At 65.0% G+C, this 20,153-nt stretch overlaps 1 protein-coding gene across 1 annotated transcript; it reads right to left on the minus strand.

Annotated features, from left to right (window-relative positions):
• Window positions 1–1,602: 1,602 nt before the first annotated feature.
• On the minus strand, window positions 1,603–18,430 carry LOC114487685 (nascent polypeptide-associated complex subunit alpha, muscle-specific form-like). The gene is made up of 6 exons (XM_028499166.2): window positions 18,395–18,430; window positions 12,173–12,410; window positions 10,909–11,051; window positions 10,474–10,843; window positions 7,784–7,850; window positions 1,603–5,696 (listed from the first exon to the last, which is right to left on the minus strand). Exons 2-6 carry the CDS (start codon window positions 12,388–12,390, stop codon window positions 5,427–5,429), a joined length of 1,068 nt encoding a protein of 355 aa, XP_028354967.1. The 5' UTR covers window positions 12,391–12,410; window positions 18,395–18,430; the 3' UTR covers window positions 1,603–5,426.
• Between the last annotated feature and the right edge of the window lie 1,723 nt (window positions 18,431–20,153).

Here is a 20,153-nt window from a genome sequence, read left to right on the forward strand (position 1 = left end):
GCGCCGCTGCCCGAGCGGTACACGCGGTACATCCTCTTCTGGGGGGACTGGCCGGCAGGACCCCTGACCGGGATGGTGTGGGCGGGTTGGCCCCGCCCCCTCTCTAGGCCCGGCGCTGGGCCGTGCCCGCCCCGAGGAACGTCCGCCTACCCTCACGTCCGGGGCTCATGGAGACCCGCCTGCAGGGCCAGGAGGCGCCGTGTTAATGAGGAGTTGGACCTGGGTCAGGGTCGGGGTGGGCCTGCCTCAGGGCAGGGGATGGAAGGCCCGTCACTGTCACTGTCACCCTAGGGCCAGCTGTCAGCTGGGCTGGGAAGCCCACCGGTTATTGGGGATCTGAGGGCCTGGGGGGCCCTGGGGTGGGGCTGGAGCCCCTTTTCCCAGCTGCCCTGGGTGAGTGGGACAGGCCACGCTCCCCCCACTGAGAAGGTCACTGAAATAAACGCGAGGTGAGCAGCGTTTGCTCACAGGAAAGCGTGAATCTCTGAGGGAACCGTCGGCTGCACACCAGCAGGCACCCCTGTGACTCTCTCCCCCTGGAGGGGCTTCGGGGGGCCCGGCTGCCCAGCGCCGTGATGGCGCCCCCGTCTAAACCCCAGGCCCCGGGTGGGGTGGGGTGGGGTGGGGTGGGGTGGGGGGTGGGACGAGTTCACATCAGGAGGCCCCCCAGGACAGAGGAGAGCGAGGAGGGTGGCTCTTCCGCAGTTGGGGGTCTGAGCCCAGGTCCGTCAAGTGACTTCAAGCTGTCACTCCGGAATCTCTCCCAAAGGGACAGCGTCAGGACCCCTGAGAAGCGGGCTGAAGTGAAGATCCCTGGCGGCATCCCCAGACCCCAGGACCTGCGGAGGCTCTGGCGTGGCTGGGGGATTTGCGTAGAGACGTCCCTGCCCGCGATGGTGGGGCCTCTGCCGGGAGCCCTGTGCTGGGACCCCCAACTTGCTGCTGGACACGCACCAGCCTCCACTGGCATATCCTCTTGACCGTCACCAGTGGTGGAGCCGGAGATGGCGCAGCCTTTGCCCCGCCAGGCCCAGGATTTCTCGCTGGGGCAGAGCCGGACACGGCGAGTGTCCGTCTGTGATCAGCCTTCCGTGGGCCTGTCTGACGTGGCCCCAGAGAGGGGCCCGAGGGCGGAGCAGCCTCTGTGCCAGGAAGGGCAGTGGAGAGGGAGGGAGGCTCCTGAGCTGCCCCTGCGGCCAGGCCGGGGTCACTTGCCCCCAGCACACCCCGGGGGTCTGTGGCTGTGAAGGGCGGCCGTTCCTTCAGCTGACGCTTCGCTTGCGGCCGGCTGTGGGGATGGTGGCATTTACAGGTGCGCAGGTTCAGGAGCCTCCCCCCTTCGCCTGCTACCCGCCGGGCTTCAATAACCTGACCAGTGGTCAGCGTCGTAGTTGTGTGACCTGCCATCACCGGCTCCCTTGAGGCGGGGAGGGCACCTCTGAAGTAGTGAGCGCCCCATCACCGGAAGCATTTAAGCAAAGCATCCAGCTACTGGTGACAGGAGGGCCAGACTGGGCGACCTCGGGCTCTATCCTAGATCCAATCCGGCGCAGACGTCCTTGTGCCCTTTCGGGGGGTCAAGGTGGGCTGGAACAACCTGGCAGAGCGGGCGGGGTTCCGGCCTCGGGCTGTGGAAGCCGAGGTGAAGGAGGCCAGCCCCCAGTGGAGGCAGGGGGGTGCCCCGAGGGGAGGGCGACAGCACACCTTCCGCACGGCTGCAGGGCCCGCCCCCCGGGGAGGCCACGCCCACGGGCACAGAGCACCCTGGGCACGCTGTGACATTTATAAATGTTACATGCAGGGAACAAAAAAAACTGTCCCAAATTAAGCAAAACCCCAGAGAGCGCCCACGTGGGCCCTGAGAAGCCACCCCGGTGGCCACTGTGTCATCAACAGAGGATTTGGCGTGGCGGCCTGCGCGTTGGCAGTGGTTCAGGCCCGGACCCCACATGAGTTTGGCGTTTTTTTTTTTAAAGCACCTTTATAACGATGGCAGAATGAATATTTATAGGGCAGCGATGAGGGACCCAGAGAATTGTGGCTGCGGTCTTGTCGGATCAACACTCCCAGGCTCCCTTTGTCTCCGGGCTCCGGGCTGGGCTCCCAGCGGTGGGAGCCCCCCGCACCCACCGCCATGCCCCGCACCGCTAGCCTTAGCAAGCAGATGGCAACCTGGCGTGAACGGGGCATTAGGGGCTCTGGGGCCCTGCCCGCGCCGCCGGGCAACGACCAGGGCTCTGGGCCCCACTGGGCCCGGCGCGTCCAGCAGGGCAGCCCCAGAGCCCTGAGGTCTACCTGGGGAGAGAAGTTCTCTGAGGGGCCCCCCAGGGAGGGGAGGGGCCAGGGAACAGGTGTCCCTCAGCCATCGCCCCCGCGTTTGCCCGGAGCGGGTGGGAAGGGATGGCGCACAGGGCGTGTCCGGGAATCGGACACAGAGAGTCCACCTAGCCGAACGCGCCGGAGCCTGTGCCCAGGCAAAGTGACGCTTGCCCACCTGGCGGACATTCTGTCCCCACGTCCAACAACACGGAGGGGAAACGTTTTGGCGGCCAAATGGGTTTGCAGGTCAGTGGTCTAAATGCCTGTGTTTCTGTCAGTCCCCCTCACCCTGTAGGTCAGAAGCCGGCTCCCGCGTCACGTGGAGGATGGGAGCTCGGCTCGGCCCAGAAGGGAGAGGGACGTGTGAATCGTCGTGAGAAGGGCTCTCCCGCCCGGTCTGCTCCGCGTGTCCACACCGGCTCAGGCCCTCGGAGGTGCGCTGCAGAGCTGGGGGCAGGGCTGGGAACGGTTGGCTCTGCTTTTGCACACGCAGGATGAACGATGGTCGTGGCCATCTGGGACCCTTCCCCTCCTCCCCGCAGAGCCCTCCCGTGCGCCGCCTGTCTCCCAACTCCCGGGGTCCCTCGGCCCCCGAGGCCACGTTTTTCCCACTCGGGGCTGCTCCCCAGGCTCCTGGGAGAGCGGAGCAGAGGCTCTGCCAGGCTTCCCACAGCACTCAGCAGCTGCTGCCGCGACTAGGACAACCACGTGATGACCATGACGGGGCAGGAGCCCCCAGAAAGGGCAGGCAGCCCGGGGAGGGGAGGCGGCCAGCTGCCCGGTCCCCCAGCCGCGCTGGGCGTCAGGACCTGCCTGCAGAGCTGTGAGCCCCTCTGTTTCACAGCCTGTTCTGATGGCTGCATCTCTGCAGGAGCCGGGAAAGCTTTCTGCCGTGACGAGTTTCTGCATTTAAGGCAGGATTTCTTAAAACGCCACCAGAAACGGCCCCCGAACCTCCCCACCCCTGCCCGGGCTTTATGATCAGGGGCTTCTTTCTCCCTGGAAGTAGGAGTCTGTTGACTGACCCAGAAAGACACTTCCCCAAGGGGGCCACTGGACCCAGTGGGGGGAGGGGACCGGGCCACCCCCCTTCCTCGCCTTCCTGTCTCTCGTTCCCTGTAGGACCGGCCACGGACGGGAGTGGGAGCGCCAGCCCTGTCCTCAGGGGCCATGTCGAGCTCAGCCGGGTGGTGAGGGTCCCTCTGCGGGGAGGGGGCGGGGCACCGGCCTTGGGGCTCCCAGCAACCCAGCCTGGCCCGTGTTCCCTGGCTTCAGTTCATTTTCCTCTGAGATGAGTCCGTGTGAGTCCTCCCCGTGGGGGAGGCTTCTGCAGGTGGAGAAGCCCTTGTCCCCCCCACCGCCGCACACACGGCGGGAGGGGGCCAGAGAGGAGAGGGAGGCGGGCGGAGGAAGAAGCCAGACAGGCTTTGCCCTCGGAGCAGGAGGGTGACCCCTGAGGGCTCGGAGCTCAGCCTGGACCCCCAGCACTCCTCCCCTCCAGTGCCCCTTGCTCTCGGGGCCTTCCTTAACCTCCCCCTGGAGCTCTGGGCTGGTGGGGGCTCATCGTAGGGCAGGTCCCCGAAGTATACCGCGTCTCCATGATGGCGAAGCCGTCACCGTTCTGGCTGGGACGTCTCTGGAAACAAATTGCTCTCTGCTGACATCATGGCAATGAAATATAACTTTCTTTACGAGCTGTCAGGGAGGTTTTCCCACTGACGCTACGGTTGTGTACGCACGTTTGCTTTGCTGTACGCCTGCGTGTGCGTGCGTGTGCGCCCCTGTATATGTGTGTACTGGGGGGTCTGGGCGCCGGGGTCTGGCAGCAGGTGACCGCATAGTCCTCCCGCCTCATCCCGCGGGCACTGCGCACGGGGCTCTGCTCCACGGGCCTCCCTGCCGTGCACAGCTGCCTCTGAGTGCTCCCAGGCGCCGTGTGCCTGTGCGTGCTGGCGGGTGAGGGTGTGGGCGAGCAGAGCAGGGGGTGGTCAGCTGAGGCCGGGCTGCTGGGCCCTCGACGGGCACGCCGGCACTGGCCTCAGAGAGGCCCTGAGAAGTCCTGCGGGCGGACGTCTTCTCGACCGGCTGAGCGCAGACACCCCCGAGTTGCTATAGGAGCCCCTCTGTGCCTCCAGGTTTGTGGTCTCGCCCTCCAGGCAGGGGAGAAGCTGCATTCACAGAAGGTGATGCAGTCACAGGTTCCGGGGGTCGGGATGTGGACCTCTTTGGGGAGGGGCATTATTCTGTTCATCCCACAGGGAACATTCCAGCAGCGACGGGACTGGGCAACGTGACACCCTCCCAAAGTCTGTGCCTGTGGCCATCCTTAGCCCAGAGGGGCAGCAGCCGCCTCCGCCCCCCTCCTCCCCGCTCCTGCCACCCCCTCCCCGGCCTGAGTGGAGCCGGGCGTCGGGGTGTTGGGACAGATAAGGTTGGAGTCCATCACTCAGGTCCCTAAGAGAGCAGGAGCTCAGCCTTCACAGCCCAGGGGCCGTGCCCGGGTCTGGGTGGTCCTGCGTCCAGGCGGTGGGGGTCAGTGGGGAGAGGGGGTGGGGCTGGACCCTGAGCTCACTTATCTTTTTCTGTTGTTTTTTAATCGAGGTGAAATGCACACAACATAAAATGAGCTATTTAAAAGCAGACAGTTCCGTGGCATTCAGCACGGTCACAGCGCCGTGCAAGCACCACCTCTCTCTGGTTCCAGGACGTTCTCCTCCCCGCGAAGGGGGCCCGGTTCCCATCCGGTGGTTGGTCTCCCCCTCCCTCCGTCTGCTAGGTCCCGGTGGCTCCTCCTGCCCCGGCGGCTCGTGTGATGGGATCGCGCGACACACGGCCTTCCGCGTCTGGGCCCGGTCACTCAGCACCGTGTCTCCTAGATGTGTCCACACTGTGGCCAGCGTGGCTGAAGCCGTCCACCGTGCGGTTTGTCCGCCCACTGGCAGCCGGCGTTGGGTTTCCCCGTTTGGCTGCTGTGGGCCCTCGCGTGCGAGTATCTGTTTGGGTCCTTGTTTCATCTGGGGGCACGTGCCGAGGAGCAGAATTGCCGCTTGTGACGGTTTGACTTTTTGAGGAGCTGCCAGACAATCCTCCACAGCGGCTGCGCCGTGTTACATTCTCACCAGCAACACGTGACGTTCAAATTTCGCCACGTCCTCGCTGATAACAGCATCACTCGTTACGTTCTGCTTTGGGGCTCTTGTTTTTTCCGGCCGTCCCGGTGGTATGAGGCGGTGTCCCTCTGCGGCCATCGTTCTGGTGGCCGGTGACGATGAACTTCTTCCGTGGACTCGCGGGAGAGACGTCTGACTGCTCAGGTGCTCTGCTGGGTAAGCTGGGCTCGTCTTAGCAGAGAGAGGCCATTGCAGAGACTGTGTTGGCTGTTGCCGGAAAGTACGAGTGAAATATTAAAATAAAACCTAGGATTTATTTTGTTTTGTTTAAAGACTCAGGACAGAGCAAAGTGAGCAGAAACAGGGTCTCGTCAGAGGGGACGGCGCTGACCGGGGACTGATGCTTCGAATGGCTCTGGATGCCTCCTGGGGTGGTGGGTGCCCAGGCTGGGGTGAAGGGGCCTCCACCCTCTGACTGTGGCTCCCAGGGCACTGGCCCAGCCTTGCCCTTCCCCGCTCCAAATAAGAGCCCCGCCTCACCTCCACCCCCAAAGCTGAAGGTACATCGACATGGGTCCAGCCATATTCCCCTGCCCCCCAGGGCTGCCCAGTGGCCGAGGGATTGACTGACCCACTGATGAGGTCATCCGTCCACCCATCCATCCATCCATCCATCCAGTAACTCCTCTGGTGGGTGAGACAGTGATCCTGTCTGGGGGCTCCCCTGGCTGGGGCCTCGGCCAGGGGCTCCGTCCACACCTCAGCCTCCTCACCACCCGGGAGGGGCTGTGGCCCCACTTCACAGACAAGGAAGCTGAGGCTCTGAGGTCAGAGTGGCCTCTCACTGCCCCGTCCCACCCAGGCCCCCGAGGGTCTCTCAGTGAGGCTGGAGCCGGCTCTGTGGGGCCTCCTGGGCTCTGCACCCCCTCTCTTCCCAGGGGTGGGATGCACGGGCGGGCCGCCTGCCCAACCCTAACCCCCTGCCCTGTGCCCCCAGGGATGGAGCGTCAGGAAATGCTCTCAGGCAGAAGCCACTTCCCCCAGGGGGCCGCTCAGGCTCCATTACTGTCCTCAGCGCTTCCAGGAAATCACTGCTCTCCAGCAGCTGCTCCCGGCTCCCCTACCTCGGCTCAAGGGGTGAGGGGCGAGGGGTCCACTGGGCGAGGGACCCAGAAACCACACCTGCCTCCAGTTACCCGAGGTCCAGGGGCTCCTCACCGGGAGACGGTCCCCCAGGCCGGTCGTGGGGGCCCCTCCGAGCCCCGCAAGGGGCTCTGAGCAGGGAGCACCTCCGCCCCTCACAGCTGCTGCTGCTTGGGTACCTCCTGCTCCGTGGGGGGTGGGGCCGGCTCTGGGGCAGAGGCCCCTCCCACGAAGCCAAGTCCCCGCCTGCCCTTTCCTCCCCTCCCACCTTCTCAGGAGAGGCACCCCATTCCCCGGGGACCGCTCACCTGACCCGCCCCCTCCTTCTCTGTAACCGTCTCCCCTGGGTCAGCAAATCCTGCGGACAAACCCTCAAGGTCTGTCCAGGACCTGAGTGCCCCTCCCCGCTGGACCGCAGCATCGCCGAGAAGCGTCACCCCTGGCGGCCTGAGGCTCGCCTTCCCACCACCTGGGCACCACACCTCGGCCCAGCCCCACCTAGGCCGGTCCGTCCTCCCTCCCTCCTGCCCTCGGTCCTCGCGGCGCCCTCTGCCCGGGTGCTCCGCCCCAGACGTTCAGCCGCTGCACCTCAGACGTCCTTTGGGCCCCTGTCCATCCCCGACGGAGGCCTCCCCTGACCTCTGACCTACAAGCCCTTGCCTTCCCCGGACTGCTCTCTCTGTGGGCCCAGGACCTCCTGCTCCGTTCCCCACCCTCTCTCTCTCCTACCGCCCAGCACGGTAGCCGCTGCTCACGTGGGGCTACTGAAACTAAAATTAATTGCGTGACGTCAAATCGAAGATTCAGGTCTGCAGCCACGCCAGCCACACTGTGAGAGCTCAGCAGCCACGTGCAGCGCGGTGGCCCGTGGGGGAAGCACAGCGCATCCGGCCACGGTGGAATGTTCCACCGGACACGCACGGCCGGCCCCACGTGGTCGCGGCGGGCGAGCTGCACATCCTTGCTGGTGAATGAATGAGGGAGGGTTGCCTTATCCATCCTCACCCACCAGCTTCCTGAGGACATCCGAAGCTCGGCACCCAAGGCAGGCGACGCCGGGTCTGTCTTTACTGCCCCAGTGAGGGGGCTGGAGCAGTGGCCAGGCTGCAGGACACTGCCCAGCTCTGCCCCCACTGTGTGGCCTCGGGCAAGTCAGCTCCCCCTCTGAGCCCCGCCCCTCCCCAGTAAAGTGGGGACAGCAGGATTCCTACCTCGCAGGGATGCTTTGCAGATAGAGGTAATCCACAGAGAAGCTTCTGGAATAGCTGTAGATGCTGGCTGTGTGGATAAATGAACAGAGTGCTCTGTCGTCTGGCTTGGTCCTGGGGACCCTGGGGACCCCTGGGACGGTCCACACACACCACCCCTTCTCCGGGGAAGGGAGCGCTGTGCCCCGTCCTGGTCTGGAAGGGCTGGGCTGCCACTAGGAGGTGACTTACGGCAGCACCTGCTGCACACCCTCTCCCTGCCCTCACGGCCTAGAGCGTCACTCACAGGGGTGGCCTCAGGGACAGGCTGGCCCCCACCTCAGGCCCAGCCAAGGGTCCCTGGGCTCCCTGACCCTCCCTGCTCAACCTCTGTGAGTCCCGCCTCGCCCGCCCGCCCCCTGCCCGGAGAGAGAAGGTGGGGTGGGGAGGGGAACAGGGGGTCCAGGGGGCACGTGAAGCGCCAGCTCGGCTGCTGCCCCTCACATGGCGGCTCTCCCACTGTCAGCTGGAGGACAAGTGGCTTCGGGGTTCCCAGAAATGCACTTGGATGGGGGCAGCTTGCAACCTCCCAGGGCCCACGCCCCGCACCCAGAGTGAGCCGAGGGCCCCTTGCTGGGCCGGTGGCGCTGGGGGCAGGGCCTGCCTGGGCCGCCCAGCCCTAGAGCGCTGGGCCCGCCCTCCCCGGCCCCCCACTCCTCCCAGCCCTGCCCTTGCTCCGGGGCCCCTCCGCGGCACCCCCCCACCCCGCCCCCGCTCTCCCGGCCGGCCGCATGGCACTGCCGGGCTGCCAATGCTGGGATGCGCTGCCGTCCCTTCCCCACCCTGGGCCGCTCTGTGGGGGAGAGGCTGGATCCCAGGGGGTGATCCACAAAGAACGTCCCCACCACACCCGGTCCCAGGGCTGGGACCCTGCGCTCCGGGGCCTGGCCTGGGCTGTCATGGGGGGAATGGGCACAGGGGAGCCGTCTCTGAGAGGCACAGACACCCCGTGTCCCTGGCTGGGCCGGGCCTGCGAGGCGGCCCAGGGGACAGAGGGCTGTGAAATGGCTCTCCACGACAACGGGCCTCTCGCCGCCCGCACTCTGGGCGGGCACTCGGGGAGCAGAGATACTAACTGCCCCTCCCCCTCCCCACGTGGACCCTGCACCTGGCCTTTGGGGAAGTGGGTCCACCCCGCTCTTGCCGTCCCCTGCCCTGGTCCTGGGGGGCTCCAGGGAGGCGAGGAGACCTGCCCGGCCCACACATGGCGGGGGACGGTGGGCCCCTGTGTCCCGGCCCCGTGAGGACGGTCCCTGTGGGCTGTGCCGGCACACAGCCATGACATCATGCAGGCGTGAGCCCAGGGGCGGTCCAGGTGTAACCAGCACTCGGACCCACGCGGGGTGTCCCGCTCACACGTGCTCCCAGCTGCAGGCAGGGTGGAGCGTGGCCAGCTCATCACCTGGCTCTCTGTCCAAGGTGACCCGTCGTCATCGCGGGCCTGGCTTGGGAGCCTCTGGAAAACTGGCTGTTCCCTCCCCACCTGATTTGGGCCCCGATTCTGGGCTAAAGGGCCACGCGGAGGGGGCACGGGTGGTGCCCAGCCCGCTGGAGGCCGAGGACGGGGAAGAGGCAGCGGGCCTTGGGAGCCCCCGAGCCTCCCCAGGGCACCCCTAGGAGCGGGCTGTGTGGCCGGAGAGGTGTTTGCCCGGCTGCCGCGAGGCGCCTCTGTACTGGGCTGGGCTAAAAATAGCAGGGGGATGGCAGGGCAGGGACGCCGGTGGGAGGCCCGTGGGGAGGGGCCGGGAGGGGAAGAGGCCGGCAAGCCTGGGCCCAGGACCCGCCGTCAATGGCGTTGGCGCTCCCACCCTGCTCCCGGTGGCCGGCCAGCCGCGGCCCAGCTGACAGGCTATTTTTTCCCCTGCTTGACTAAATATGGTCAGAGAGCACAGCCCGAGGGGCCACTTGGCCAGGGCGCGTGTTTGGGATGCTTGGCCGGGTATATAAGGACTGCAAAGGTGAGGCCGGCTCCTGATCCGAGGAGGGGGCCACGCCTGCTCTGGCCCCTCGGGTCAGCCCTCCCCTCCCCTCCCCTCCCCCGCCTGCCTGTGTGGGTCTCGCGTGCGGGCCGGCCGTTTGCCTGTGTGAGCCTGCACGCCCTTGGGGCCTTCCCCTTTTGTTCACCTGACCTCTACCTTGTGCTGACCCCGGCCGGGGTGCAGGGGTGCAGGAGCGTCCTGCAGACACAGCCCGGGCAGGGAGGGCTCAAGGTGTGCGGCTGCGAGGTCGCTCTCGGTAACTCCGCATAGCCTCCCTCCCTCCCTGCCTCCCTCCCTCCCTCCCTCCCTCTCTCTCTCTCTCTGTCGCTCTCGGTAACTCCGCATAGCCTCCCTCCCTCCCTGCCTCCCTCCCTCCCTCCCTCTCTCTCTCTCTCTCTCTCTCTCTCTCTCTCTCTCTCTCTCTCTCTCTCAAGATCTCCCTCCCTGCTAAATCTTCGCTGCTGAGGAGGGCTGGGGGAAGGGCAAGGGTGCGGAGAGGGGGGTGCCTGGTGTCTTCTTTCCTCCTGCCCCCCCCACCCCGCCCCCCAAGCGCGGACGCATCGGGAGCTCCGGCCTCCCCCACCCCTGCATTCGCGATTGGCTCCGGGAGAAGGTGGATGGCGCTGCCGCGGCTGCAGCGGCATCTCTCCGGGAGCCGCACGGGGCGCATCGTACCCGGGAGCCACGACCCTGAGCCCGCGGCCGCGGTCGACAGCCCGGCTGGAGGGGCTCCGCGGTGAGTCCCGCTCAGCCGGCCCGGACGGCCCCCGCAAACTTGCCGGCCGCCGCGGTGGGGGTGTGCCCGCCGGCGAGGTGGGAGCTGTGGTGCCGGCGCCGCGTGGCTCCAGCCGGGGGTGCTCTGGAGTTTTCTCTTGGCTCGTGGCATCGTCCGCATTTGGAAAACTGCAGAGCCAGCAGCCAGCAGGGCGGGGAGGGCGCGTCCAACCGGGAGTCAAGAACTTTGACATGCGGGCATTTTGCAAGGAAGCGGCGCCTCCAGATGGGGTGCGCGGGGGTCGAGGTGCTGGGGTGGGGACCGCGGGGCCTGGGCGGAAGGTGTGATTAACCCGCAGCCAAGCGCAGCCCGGGTGGGAAGGAGGCGAAACTTACCTTGGAACTTGCAGCAATAACCGTGGAAACGCTGGGGGCAGGGGTCCGGCCCGGAGCAGGGGCTGCGGTGAGGCTGCCCCAGGCGGGGACTCCGGACTTTTGCGGCTCTCACAGACGGGGTCAGAGTGGGGAGGGTCCCTGTGCTGGGCGGGCACAGCAGGGGCACACGTGGGCGGAGACTTGGGGCCGGAGGGGGAGCAGCCCGGTGGTCTCTTGCGAGAGATCCTGACCTCCACCCGGCTGGGGGCTGGGAGCATTCACAGCTGAAGGGCCTGGGCTTGGCACAGGGGCCCGGTGCCAGCTCACTGCCGCTGTGGGGTCCCCTTGGAGGTGGCTGGGTGCTCCTTTTCTATCAAGGTGGGAAACTTTTTGAAAAGTGGCTGCGGTTCATTTCTGAGTGGATAGAAGCTCGCTGGGGCTCTGGCTGGACCCGGGGTGACTCTCCTGCCCTTTGGGGCTCCCAACTTTCCCCTGACCTCCAGACACCATCCATACGGACGCCTGGGGGTGGGGATGGGGGGGGCGGTCCTGGGGCTGAGCCTTGGCCGTGCCTCCCATCCTCTGAGGCCTCATTGGTCAGAGGGCAGCCAGGAAACTTAGACTTCAGACTCCAGTTATCATGCAAGTTTCTCTCGAGGTGCTCTGCACCCTTGGGGGGCTTGAGGAGAAGTCGGGGGGGCCCAAGCAGCTGTCTCGGTTGCCCTTTATTTATCCTTGGCTCCGTGAAGATGATAAATGGCAGCGGCCCCACGGAAGTGGGACATCACTCCTCCGTGTCTTCCTGCCGGGTGGCTCTTTCCTTTTAGTGGGGGTGCCCCTTGGAGATCTGATCACGCCTCCCCCCCCACCCCCCCATATAAACACCAGCCCAGCTGTGCCCAGGGCTGCTGCCAAGCCCAGGGACTTGAGAAATCGCCCAGTTGCTTCTGCACGATGCAGGCTCTGCAGACGCTGCCCTGCCCTGGGTGGCAGCAGCGCTGGACACCCTCTCCGGGCCCATCCACGCAGGGGTGGCTGGGCTGCCCGGTGGGGAGGGGCGGGCAGGGTCACTCCACACTTGGTCTTGCTGACAGAGGGAGAATTAGAAGTCCACTTGGGTCCAGGACCTCCTCCTCAGGCCGGGGTCAGCTCCCAGCCACACAGGACCCGGGCCCAGCAGGCAGACCCTCTGTGTCTGCGCCCGGTCGTCTGCCCACCCCAGCGAGCGTCCGGCAGTCAGTGACGTCCTCCTTCCCTGTCCTACCTCCTCACCTGTGGGTCTCACCTGGGCCACGGCAAGGCCTCTGTCCCACGCTGCTCCTGACACCCCGTGGGCTCCTCTGTCCTCCCAGTGCAGGCTTGGGCTGGGGTGGCTTCCCTTCCTGCACGGGGACCGGGACCCCAGTGACCCGCTGCTCTGCTACGGACTCTCGTGGTGTTCAAACTCCTGGCTTCGCGGTGGACGTAGAAGGTGGTGGTGAGGAGGGGCCTCCATGTCTCCATCGCAGGGAAATTTTGAAATGCTGTAGAAAACAGTATCGATAGAATTACGTATTCCAAAGTGCTTAGTTGGCCGCTTGCTAAGTTTACTTAAACCCTGTTTAACGGGTTCATTAGAAGCGGTGAGCACTGGGGAAATTCATTAACAGGAAGGCAGCCCCTGCGTTTGACTGTAAATTGGTATTGATCAGGCCTGGCGGAGGCTGGGCACAGGCCACAAAGAGCCAGGTGAGGACCAGGAAGTGGGACAGCAGGAAGAGGCCCTGGGCGCCCGTGTGAGCCGTCCACTGGCGCGAGCCTCGCTTTGGGTGGTGATGCGCCAGGAGTGGAGGGGAGAGAGGAAGGGTGGAGGGGAGAGAGCGATGGAGCGAGGGAGTCGGAGGCGCGGGCGGCCAGCGGCGGGAGGCCAAGCCGGCACCAGTTCCTCACCGGGCCGGGCGTCTGCACTGTGGCCAGGCCGGGGCGCCGAGGGAGCTGGCCGCGGCCCGGACCACTTCCCAGCAGCTCCCAGACGCCCTCCGAGGACGCGAGGTCCACCTGCAGCCGCCCTTCTCACGCACACCTTCAAAGACAGGGGCGTGAGCCCGGCTCTCGGGGCCGCTGGCTCTTGGGAGGCCGAATCACCAGGGACCTGCCCAGGAAGCCGCCCAGCTGCCCAGGTAAGGCCTGTCTGCTTCTCGGTCGTCTGCGCCTATGGCCAGCAGTGCTGAGCTCCCTGCTGGCCCTGGCCACCCGTGGAGGGGTCCTCCGGAGCGGCCGTCTCTTCACACAGCCCGCCCTGTGCACTCGGTCAGGACGGGGACGCCCAGGTGGAGAGGCAGGGTGCCGGCGGGGGCTCAGGCACGGTCTCTGGGAGGGAATGACACATCCTTCCTGGGGTGAGGGTGGCAGGTGGCCGCCTGGGTCCTTCCTTGTGTCGTTGACGCCAAACTAAACAACCGCAGGGGCGATCGGAGGGATTCCTGAGACTTTCTGGAGGGCATCGTCGGCCTCTGCCCTTCCTGCCCGTGCGCGTGCGCGCGTGCGCGCGTGAGAGAGAGAGGGGGAGGGGGAGAGAGGGGGGAGGGCCGAGGTCAGACGGGGCTGGGGGCCGCGGGGTGGGGTGTGCTGGCTCCGGGGACTGGATCGGGTGGAAGACCCACGGCCTCTGTGCAGCCTTCTCAGGGGGGCCCTTCCCCAAGCGCCACAGCTGTGCCGTTGAACTGCCTGCTTGGGAAACATACTTCTTTATGTGCCCATATGGACCTGCTAAGCTATGGAATGTAAAGAAGTATGTATTTCAGGTCAGGAACTCTCTCACTGGAGGAAGGGGGCAGCGCGCGCCTGTGGGGTCGCCCGGGGGACAGACAGGCCGGCAGCTGTGGCCGGGCCGGGCCTCGGTGGCAAGCTGCCTGGGCGTTGGTGGCCAGCCTGTCCCCTGCGGGTATTGTTCTGTCACTTTGCCTGTGTCAGCAGGTGGAAGCGTTCGCCAGACATTAAATATTCAGCGTGCTGACTGCAGCAGAGGGGACGTGGCCCGTGGCAGGCGTGGGGTCCCCGGGGGGCCTGCAGGGGCAGGGGGGCGGGGCAGCGGGGCTCTGGGCATCGCTTGTTGCCACCTGGAAGGGTCATTTGCCAGAAGAAAGGGCTGTTTTTGTGTGATGGGGACAGAAAACTGCTCAGAGGCCAAGCAAAGTAGCCTGTTCTCCGAAGGACGGGCCAGCTGCCCGGGAGGGAAGGGGCTTGTGCGGCCACGTGCGGGAGGATCTTTGAGGGAAAGACGCTCGGTCTTCGCTCTCGGGCCGCCTGCGAGGCAGAGCACCCGGGGGCTCCGCCCCCTTGGGCCCAGGCCCCTCTCCCTCCTCTGAAATACCCCGGCCCGGCATTTCGAGGACACCTCGGGCACCTGCGCGGCTCCCACCTGGGCCTGCCTCCCGCCCCCCCGCGCCCCGCCAGGCCTCACGCCGCTCTCTGATTTTAGCAACTCCAGCTGAAAGCGCTTTGCTCTGTGAAGGATGGCGGGGTCACGCTGGCTGGCATGGTGCAGACCAGGACCCACCTCGCCTACCCTGCCGCCAGCCAGGTCCCGGTCAGGACAGGGGCTGGGGTGATGTCCTGTGGGTCCCGTGGCTGGACTGTGACCATCCGGGCACTGGGGACAGTTGCTGTGACCAGCCCTCGAAGCCTGTCTCCGCAGTCTGAGTCCTTCCCTGGCAAGGCAAAGGGCAGGGGGCCCCGGGGGACGCGGTGGCCCTGTCAGTTTCTGGCTCCTGGAGCGGCGGCGTCCGCAGCCAGGATGAGGCCGGCGTCCCCACCCAGGGCACGCTCTCCACGGGCCTCAGGGCCATTTTCCAAAGTGTGTGTCATCCCGCCTTCCCTGCCATCCCTGGCGCTGCCGCCCGGGCCCACGGCAGGTGCCCCGGCCCCTCCTGCACCCTGACCTTTGGCTCTTGTTGGGGGGCGGGGGGTGGAACAGGGAGGAGGGAGTGAGCAGGCCTCCTCCTCCAGCTGCTGGAAAGGTCTGGGAGCAGCCAGGTTCCCCGAGCCGCTCAGGCCCTTCCTCGGAGCTGGGGACAAGGAGGCGTAGGCGGTTCCAAGCTCTCATGTGGCCGCCACCTCCTGGGGAGTTGACTGTAGTTGAGGGTCTGACCCCGTTTTCAAGTGTCCCCGCCTCTGGCCCCGCTGACCCCGCGGCAGGGAGGTGGGACTGTCCTCGGGCACTGCTCTCCTCCCGGCCACCAGGCCCAGAGGGGTCAGCGCCCGGTATCCCCGGGAAGGTCATCTCTGCCCTGCTTGCTTCTAGCTCCGGCCACAGGGAGGGAAGTAGGCGGCCACGGCCACGGAGGCCGGCCGCAGACACGCACTTGCTTCCCCTCCATACATGCCGCTGCGCGTTAAGGCTTTCTTGCAGGATGTGGTGTTTAAATAAAAGCATTAGCGCTTTGGAATTAGGTTTGACTGAGCAGTAAAACTAGAGAGTTTGCAGGGAGAGAGCCGCGGCCTTCTTGGCTGTAAATCACGTCAGGTCTCTCATCTGCCGAGTTAAAAAGGGGCGTCACTGGATGCCTCCCTGCCAGACCGCCTCCGCAGTGTGCACCCCTCGCCCAGAGGCCCTGCTGCCACGCGGCAACACGGACGGGGCTGTATTTTCTGTATTCGAAGCTCCGACTCTTGGCTTTCCGGGGGAGGAGCTAGGGACGGTCCCCCAGGCAAGGATGGCATTCTTCTGAGTGGGGTCTTTGGGCCCTTCTGTGTGAGGGAGGGGAGAGGCCGGCGGGAACGGTGTCTGTGTTCCACCCAGAGGGGCTTTTGCTGGACAGGGCACCCCCCAGACACACTGCCGCGGGGGCTCTGGGACTCCAGAGGAGGGAGAGGAGCCTGGGGTGAGCTGGGTGGGGTGAAAGCAGGACAGCCCCACACTCACGGGGCTCGCCCGCCAACCTGGGGACCCAGGTGGCTTTGTGTGGCTGCGGGGAGACACCCAGGTTGCGCGAGGTGGCCAGTGCCCCTTTCTCTGAGCTTGCAGAGGGGTAGGTCCTCAGGGAGCCCCCCCCGGGTTTCCCGGACACACTCCAGGACTGGCCCACGGCAGTCCTATGGCGGCCCCAGGTTCCACTGGTGGAAACGGTAGGTCCGAGAATTGTGGAGCTCATCAGTTCAGGGCCAAATTAGTCAAATGTGTCTATGCTATGGCTCACAAACTCTAGCCATGCTCCACGTGAAGCTTCCACACTGGAGGGAAAGCGGGTCTGAGTCCGGGGTGAGGGTCAGGGAGGAGGGGCAGCCCCGTCATGCTGCATGCGCGTGCGTGGGTGTGCTCGGGTGAGCTCGTCTGTGCTGTGCATGGAGAACAGGGTCTTTTTTTTTGTGGAGCCAGGTGGCCACGTACCTCGTCCCTCGAGGCGCGACTTCCAAAGAACACCCTGTGGCTCTGGTTTGATGGTTCATCAAATGCAAGAAAGCACTAGATGGCAGGAGGCTTTCAAAGGGCGGGGGGGGGCCTTGGTGAAAGCATCTGTGAAGGTGTACTAGCGATCTCTTTTACAGCCGTCGGCCCCACGTGAAAAATGTTTTGAAGCGCAAACTGCCAGTGAGATGATTAGATTGACCTGCAGGACGGATGCTTGAGCTGCCGTAGCCCCAGCCCATCAGAGTGGACACTGCTCGAATGGCAAATTCCGCCCCCCCCCAAAATGTCCTAAATGAAAAATGAGGGAACCTGAGTAATTTGGGGGCCAGGACTAGGTGGGGAGGATGGGCCTGGAGCTGTTTGCAGGCTGGGGAGGCGGGGGGAGTGGGCGGGGCCAGTGGATCCGTGGGTGGGGCCAGAGGGCGGGGCCAGCATGTTGCATTAATTGCTGCCACCTTAGCATAAAGGTTAACCATGGTCCTGTGTGAGTTGTGCTGACTCAGCCTCGTGCGGCTGGCTGCACGTCCCATTGCAGAGGGCCTCCTACCCACTGCAGCTCTGCTCCTGCCTTGATGTCCACTGCTTCTCGGGGTGGCCATGCCTGGGGCTCCCGGGGCTTTCTGAGGGACCCTGGCCTTGCCCACTGTCCTATCAGCAGCCGGCCTCCCGGATGAGACGAGGCGGGCGTGACTTTCGGGGAAGGGAAGGGGCCCCCAGCACAGCATCAGCAGCTCCCAGAAGCTGTGCTGTTCGCTCTGGCCCGTATTCTGCCCCGGGCCTCTCTCAACTGGCCCTGCAAGGCCAGGACCTGGCCGGGCGGCGCTTGGGCTGCCCTGGGCCGTGTTTCCGGCTGCGCCGTGGGGACTGCCTTTAGGGCTCCGAGTTCCAGGCCTCTCTGAGCCCGGGAAGGCCCGGCCCGCCGGCAGTGGGGGCCTGGGGGGCGGAGCAGTGCAGGCTGCTGCAGAGCTGCTGCCCGGGGTGCTGCAGGCGGCGTGCAGGGCTGCGCATCTCAAGGGCAGGGATGAGAGGGCCGCCTCTGACAGCCCCGCGGCTGCTCCTTAGCGGGAGAGACTCAGGCAGCGGCTCTGGCAAAGGCACCAGCTCCCTGGGCCCACCCACCCAGGTCTTGAGAGGCCCCACTGACTCTCAGGACAGCTCTGCTTCCCAGGCTAAGGGGGTGGGCTGACTGGGTGCGTGTGCCAGCGAGGGCCAGCGACTCTGGGCACAGAGGCACCTCCCAGGCCCCCGTGACCAGCCCAGGCAGAGAACAAAGGAGAGAAGGCCCACGACACAAGTGCTGCTGGGAGGGTCACTGGCTTCTCCCCATCCAGGGCGGCTCCAAAGGACCTGGCTGTTGAGAGTCTGGGGGCCCCCCACCATGGGGTCAGGCCTCTAGCATGGGATGGGAGCCAGTGAGGACGGCTGGGGCCAGAGGCAGGTGTGTGCGCGAGCCAGTGCGGGGAGGACTCTGTGGGACGGAGGGACAGTGACCCGGGTATTTTTAACATTAGGGCGGGGAGAGGACAGCTGTCCCCGGATCCTGTCACCCGTAACCGTGGGGACTTTTGGAGGCTGGAGGACACCCAGGACAGACATGCGCCTCTGGGTCCCACCCCCCGGCAGGCCTGCGCACCGTTGGTCCTGCCCACATATGGCGACCGGGCTGCGTGTCCCTCCAGCCGCCTGTCCGCCGTGGCTGGTATAAATAGTCCACATTCTCAGCTGTCCCGTTGCAGAGGCTGAACTCGGATGACTCCGGGCGGGGGAGGCCCGGGGCGGCACCCTCACGCCCCGCCCGCCACCGAAGTGCCCGGGATCGCAGCTGCGGTGGCGACGGCAGGACAGGTGGTGAGGCTCTGAGCTCTGCCCCCTGCCCGTGTTTTGTTCTCCCCTCCCCACCCGCCCCCTTTGCGGGCATCAAATCCAGTGGTACCTGGAGACTCCTGCTGTCTGCGTCCAAGGGCGTGGCAGGGCCCTTGCCCGCTGAAGGGCTGAGGAGGGCCAGGACCCGAGCCCAGGCTGGGGCTTTTGTGTGGGGAGGAGGGGGCTCAGTCCTGCAGAAGGTAGAGGCTGGCGCTAGGGCACCCCGAGCCCCGACCCCCTGGGGTCCCTCCTCACCTGTCTCTGGCCAGTCCCTCCTGTGCCGGACGTGGCAACATGCCCCAGAGGACTCGCAGCCGGTAGCTTGTCTCTCCCTTCCCAGGGGAATTCGCTTTCTCTCCATCTTTAATCCAAAAAGTGAATCTCTAACAGTGGAATTTCCAACTGCCCCCCAAGGCCAGTGGAGCAGACGACCCTGAGTGAGGGTATATAGGGCCTGCTGAGTGCCCCTCGAAGCATGGGTGCCGGTCCCGTGGCCCAGACTGCACTTCCGCGTCTCCCCATCCTGAAGATCTCACCAAGCTGCGGGGAGGGCAGAGAGCTCGGGCAGAGTTTAGGGGCGGATAGCACAGGCGATTGGTGTGTGCGGCTCGGGCCTTCCACCGCGTCCCGGGCCCGTGGGCCGCCGCCCCGGACCTGCAGCTAGTTTATCTGTGCGGTGACGCGGCCGCCCCTGCACGCTGAGCCCTGCGGTGCCGGGTTCCTCTCTGCAGGCGGACGGGATGCACTGGGGCTCCTGCGAGGCCCTGTGGTGCGAGTGCCTTTTTCTTACCTCTGGACACATCGGCCGTCAATTTGCTCCGGAGCTGCCACCCCCTTCCCCGACCTCAGGGCCCTCACATCTGATTCTCAGCCAAGCTACTCTCTTTCCTCAGATCACACCACCTTTTACCCCGGCCCTGTCTTTGAGATAATAAGACACAAACATCTATCTTGCCATTTTTGCAAAGGACAGCAAAACAACCGTGAGTCCCCTCCCGCCTTGCTCCGGAGCTGCCACCCCCTTCCCCGACCTCAGGGCCCTCACATCTGATTCTCAGCCAAGCTACTCTCTTTCCTCAGATCACACCACCTTTTACCCCGGCCCTGTCTTTGAGATAATAAGACACAAACATCTATCTTGCCATTTTTGCAAAGGACAGCAAGACAACCGTGAGTCCCCTCCCGCCCCCGTCTCCCGTCCCCACGTCCCCCCGTCCCCCCACCCCCCGCTCTTTGGGTCTATTTGAGGTGAAATTTATCTCTAGGAGGGGCCCATCAATTTGTTCTGCTCTTTTGTTGACAAGTTTATTTAAAACCCGGGCAACTCTGTATTAAACTTTTATCCGCGTCGAGAAATAATACCTTTTTTTGGAGTAGACAGAAAAGTTATTGAGCTGGGCTGAGTGGGTCTTGGTTGGCATCTGGCTGGGGTCAGTGCTAGCGAAAATAAGAAACAGGGTGGTTTTGGGGGGCGCGGGTTCCTTTTGCCCCTTCATCGTGGGTCTCCCTCGAGACTCCCCTGTACGGTCCCAGCAGCCCGAACAGAACCCCCGGGAAGGCTCCTCCGGCCGGGGCTGCTCACACTTCCCAGGACTAACCGTCATTCTTTGCTATTTATTTCAGTAATTAACCAAAATCTGGAATTAAAAATTAATTTAGTGGTGAATCTGAGTGTTAATAGGTAATGTTGCCACCGAAAAATTACTAGATTGTTGGTGTTTAAATTTTTAAAACTCCGTAGTAAAAAACACAGAACAGATCCAGATCTGAGTCGGTGACGCCCTCCCAGGTCAGGAGGGGAGGGAACCTGGCAGGGAGCCGCTGTGCCCCGCGGCCGCCCCTCCCCCGAGGGTGTGCAAATGGGGCTGGAGGGGAGGGGGACCGTTGTCTTGGGACACTGGTCTCTCTGGGGTTGGGGGGTTAGAGCTTCATCCCTGCCCTGTCGCCTCTGAGGGCAGCGTCTCGGGCCTCAGGTGTGTTTGGGCTGTTGGTCACCCTTGAGCAGAATTTTGTG

Source organism: Physeter macrocephalus, chromosome 14, assembly GCF_002837175.3.
Source record: "Physeter macrocephalus isolate SW-GA chromosome 14, ASM283717v5, whole genome shotgun sequence".
Taxonomy (NCBI): domain Eukaryota; kingdom Metazoa; phylum Chordata; class Mammalia; order Artiodactyla; family Physeteridae; genus Physeter; species Physeter macrocephalus.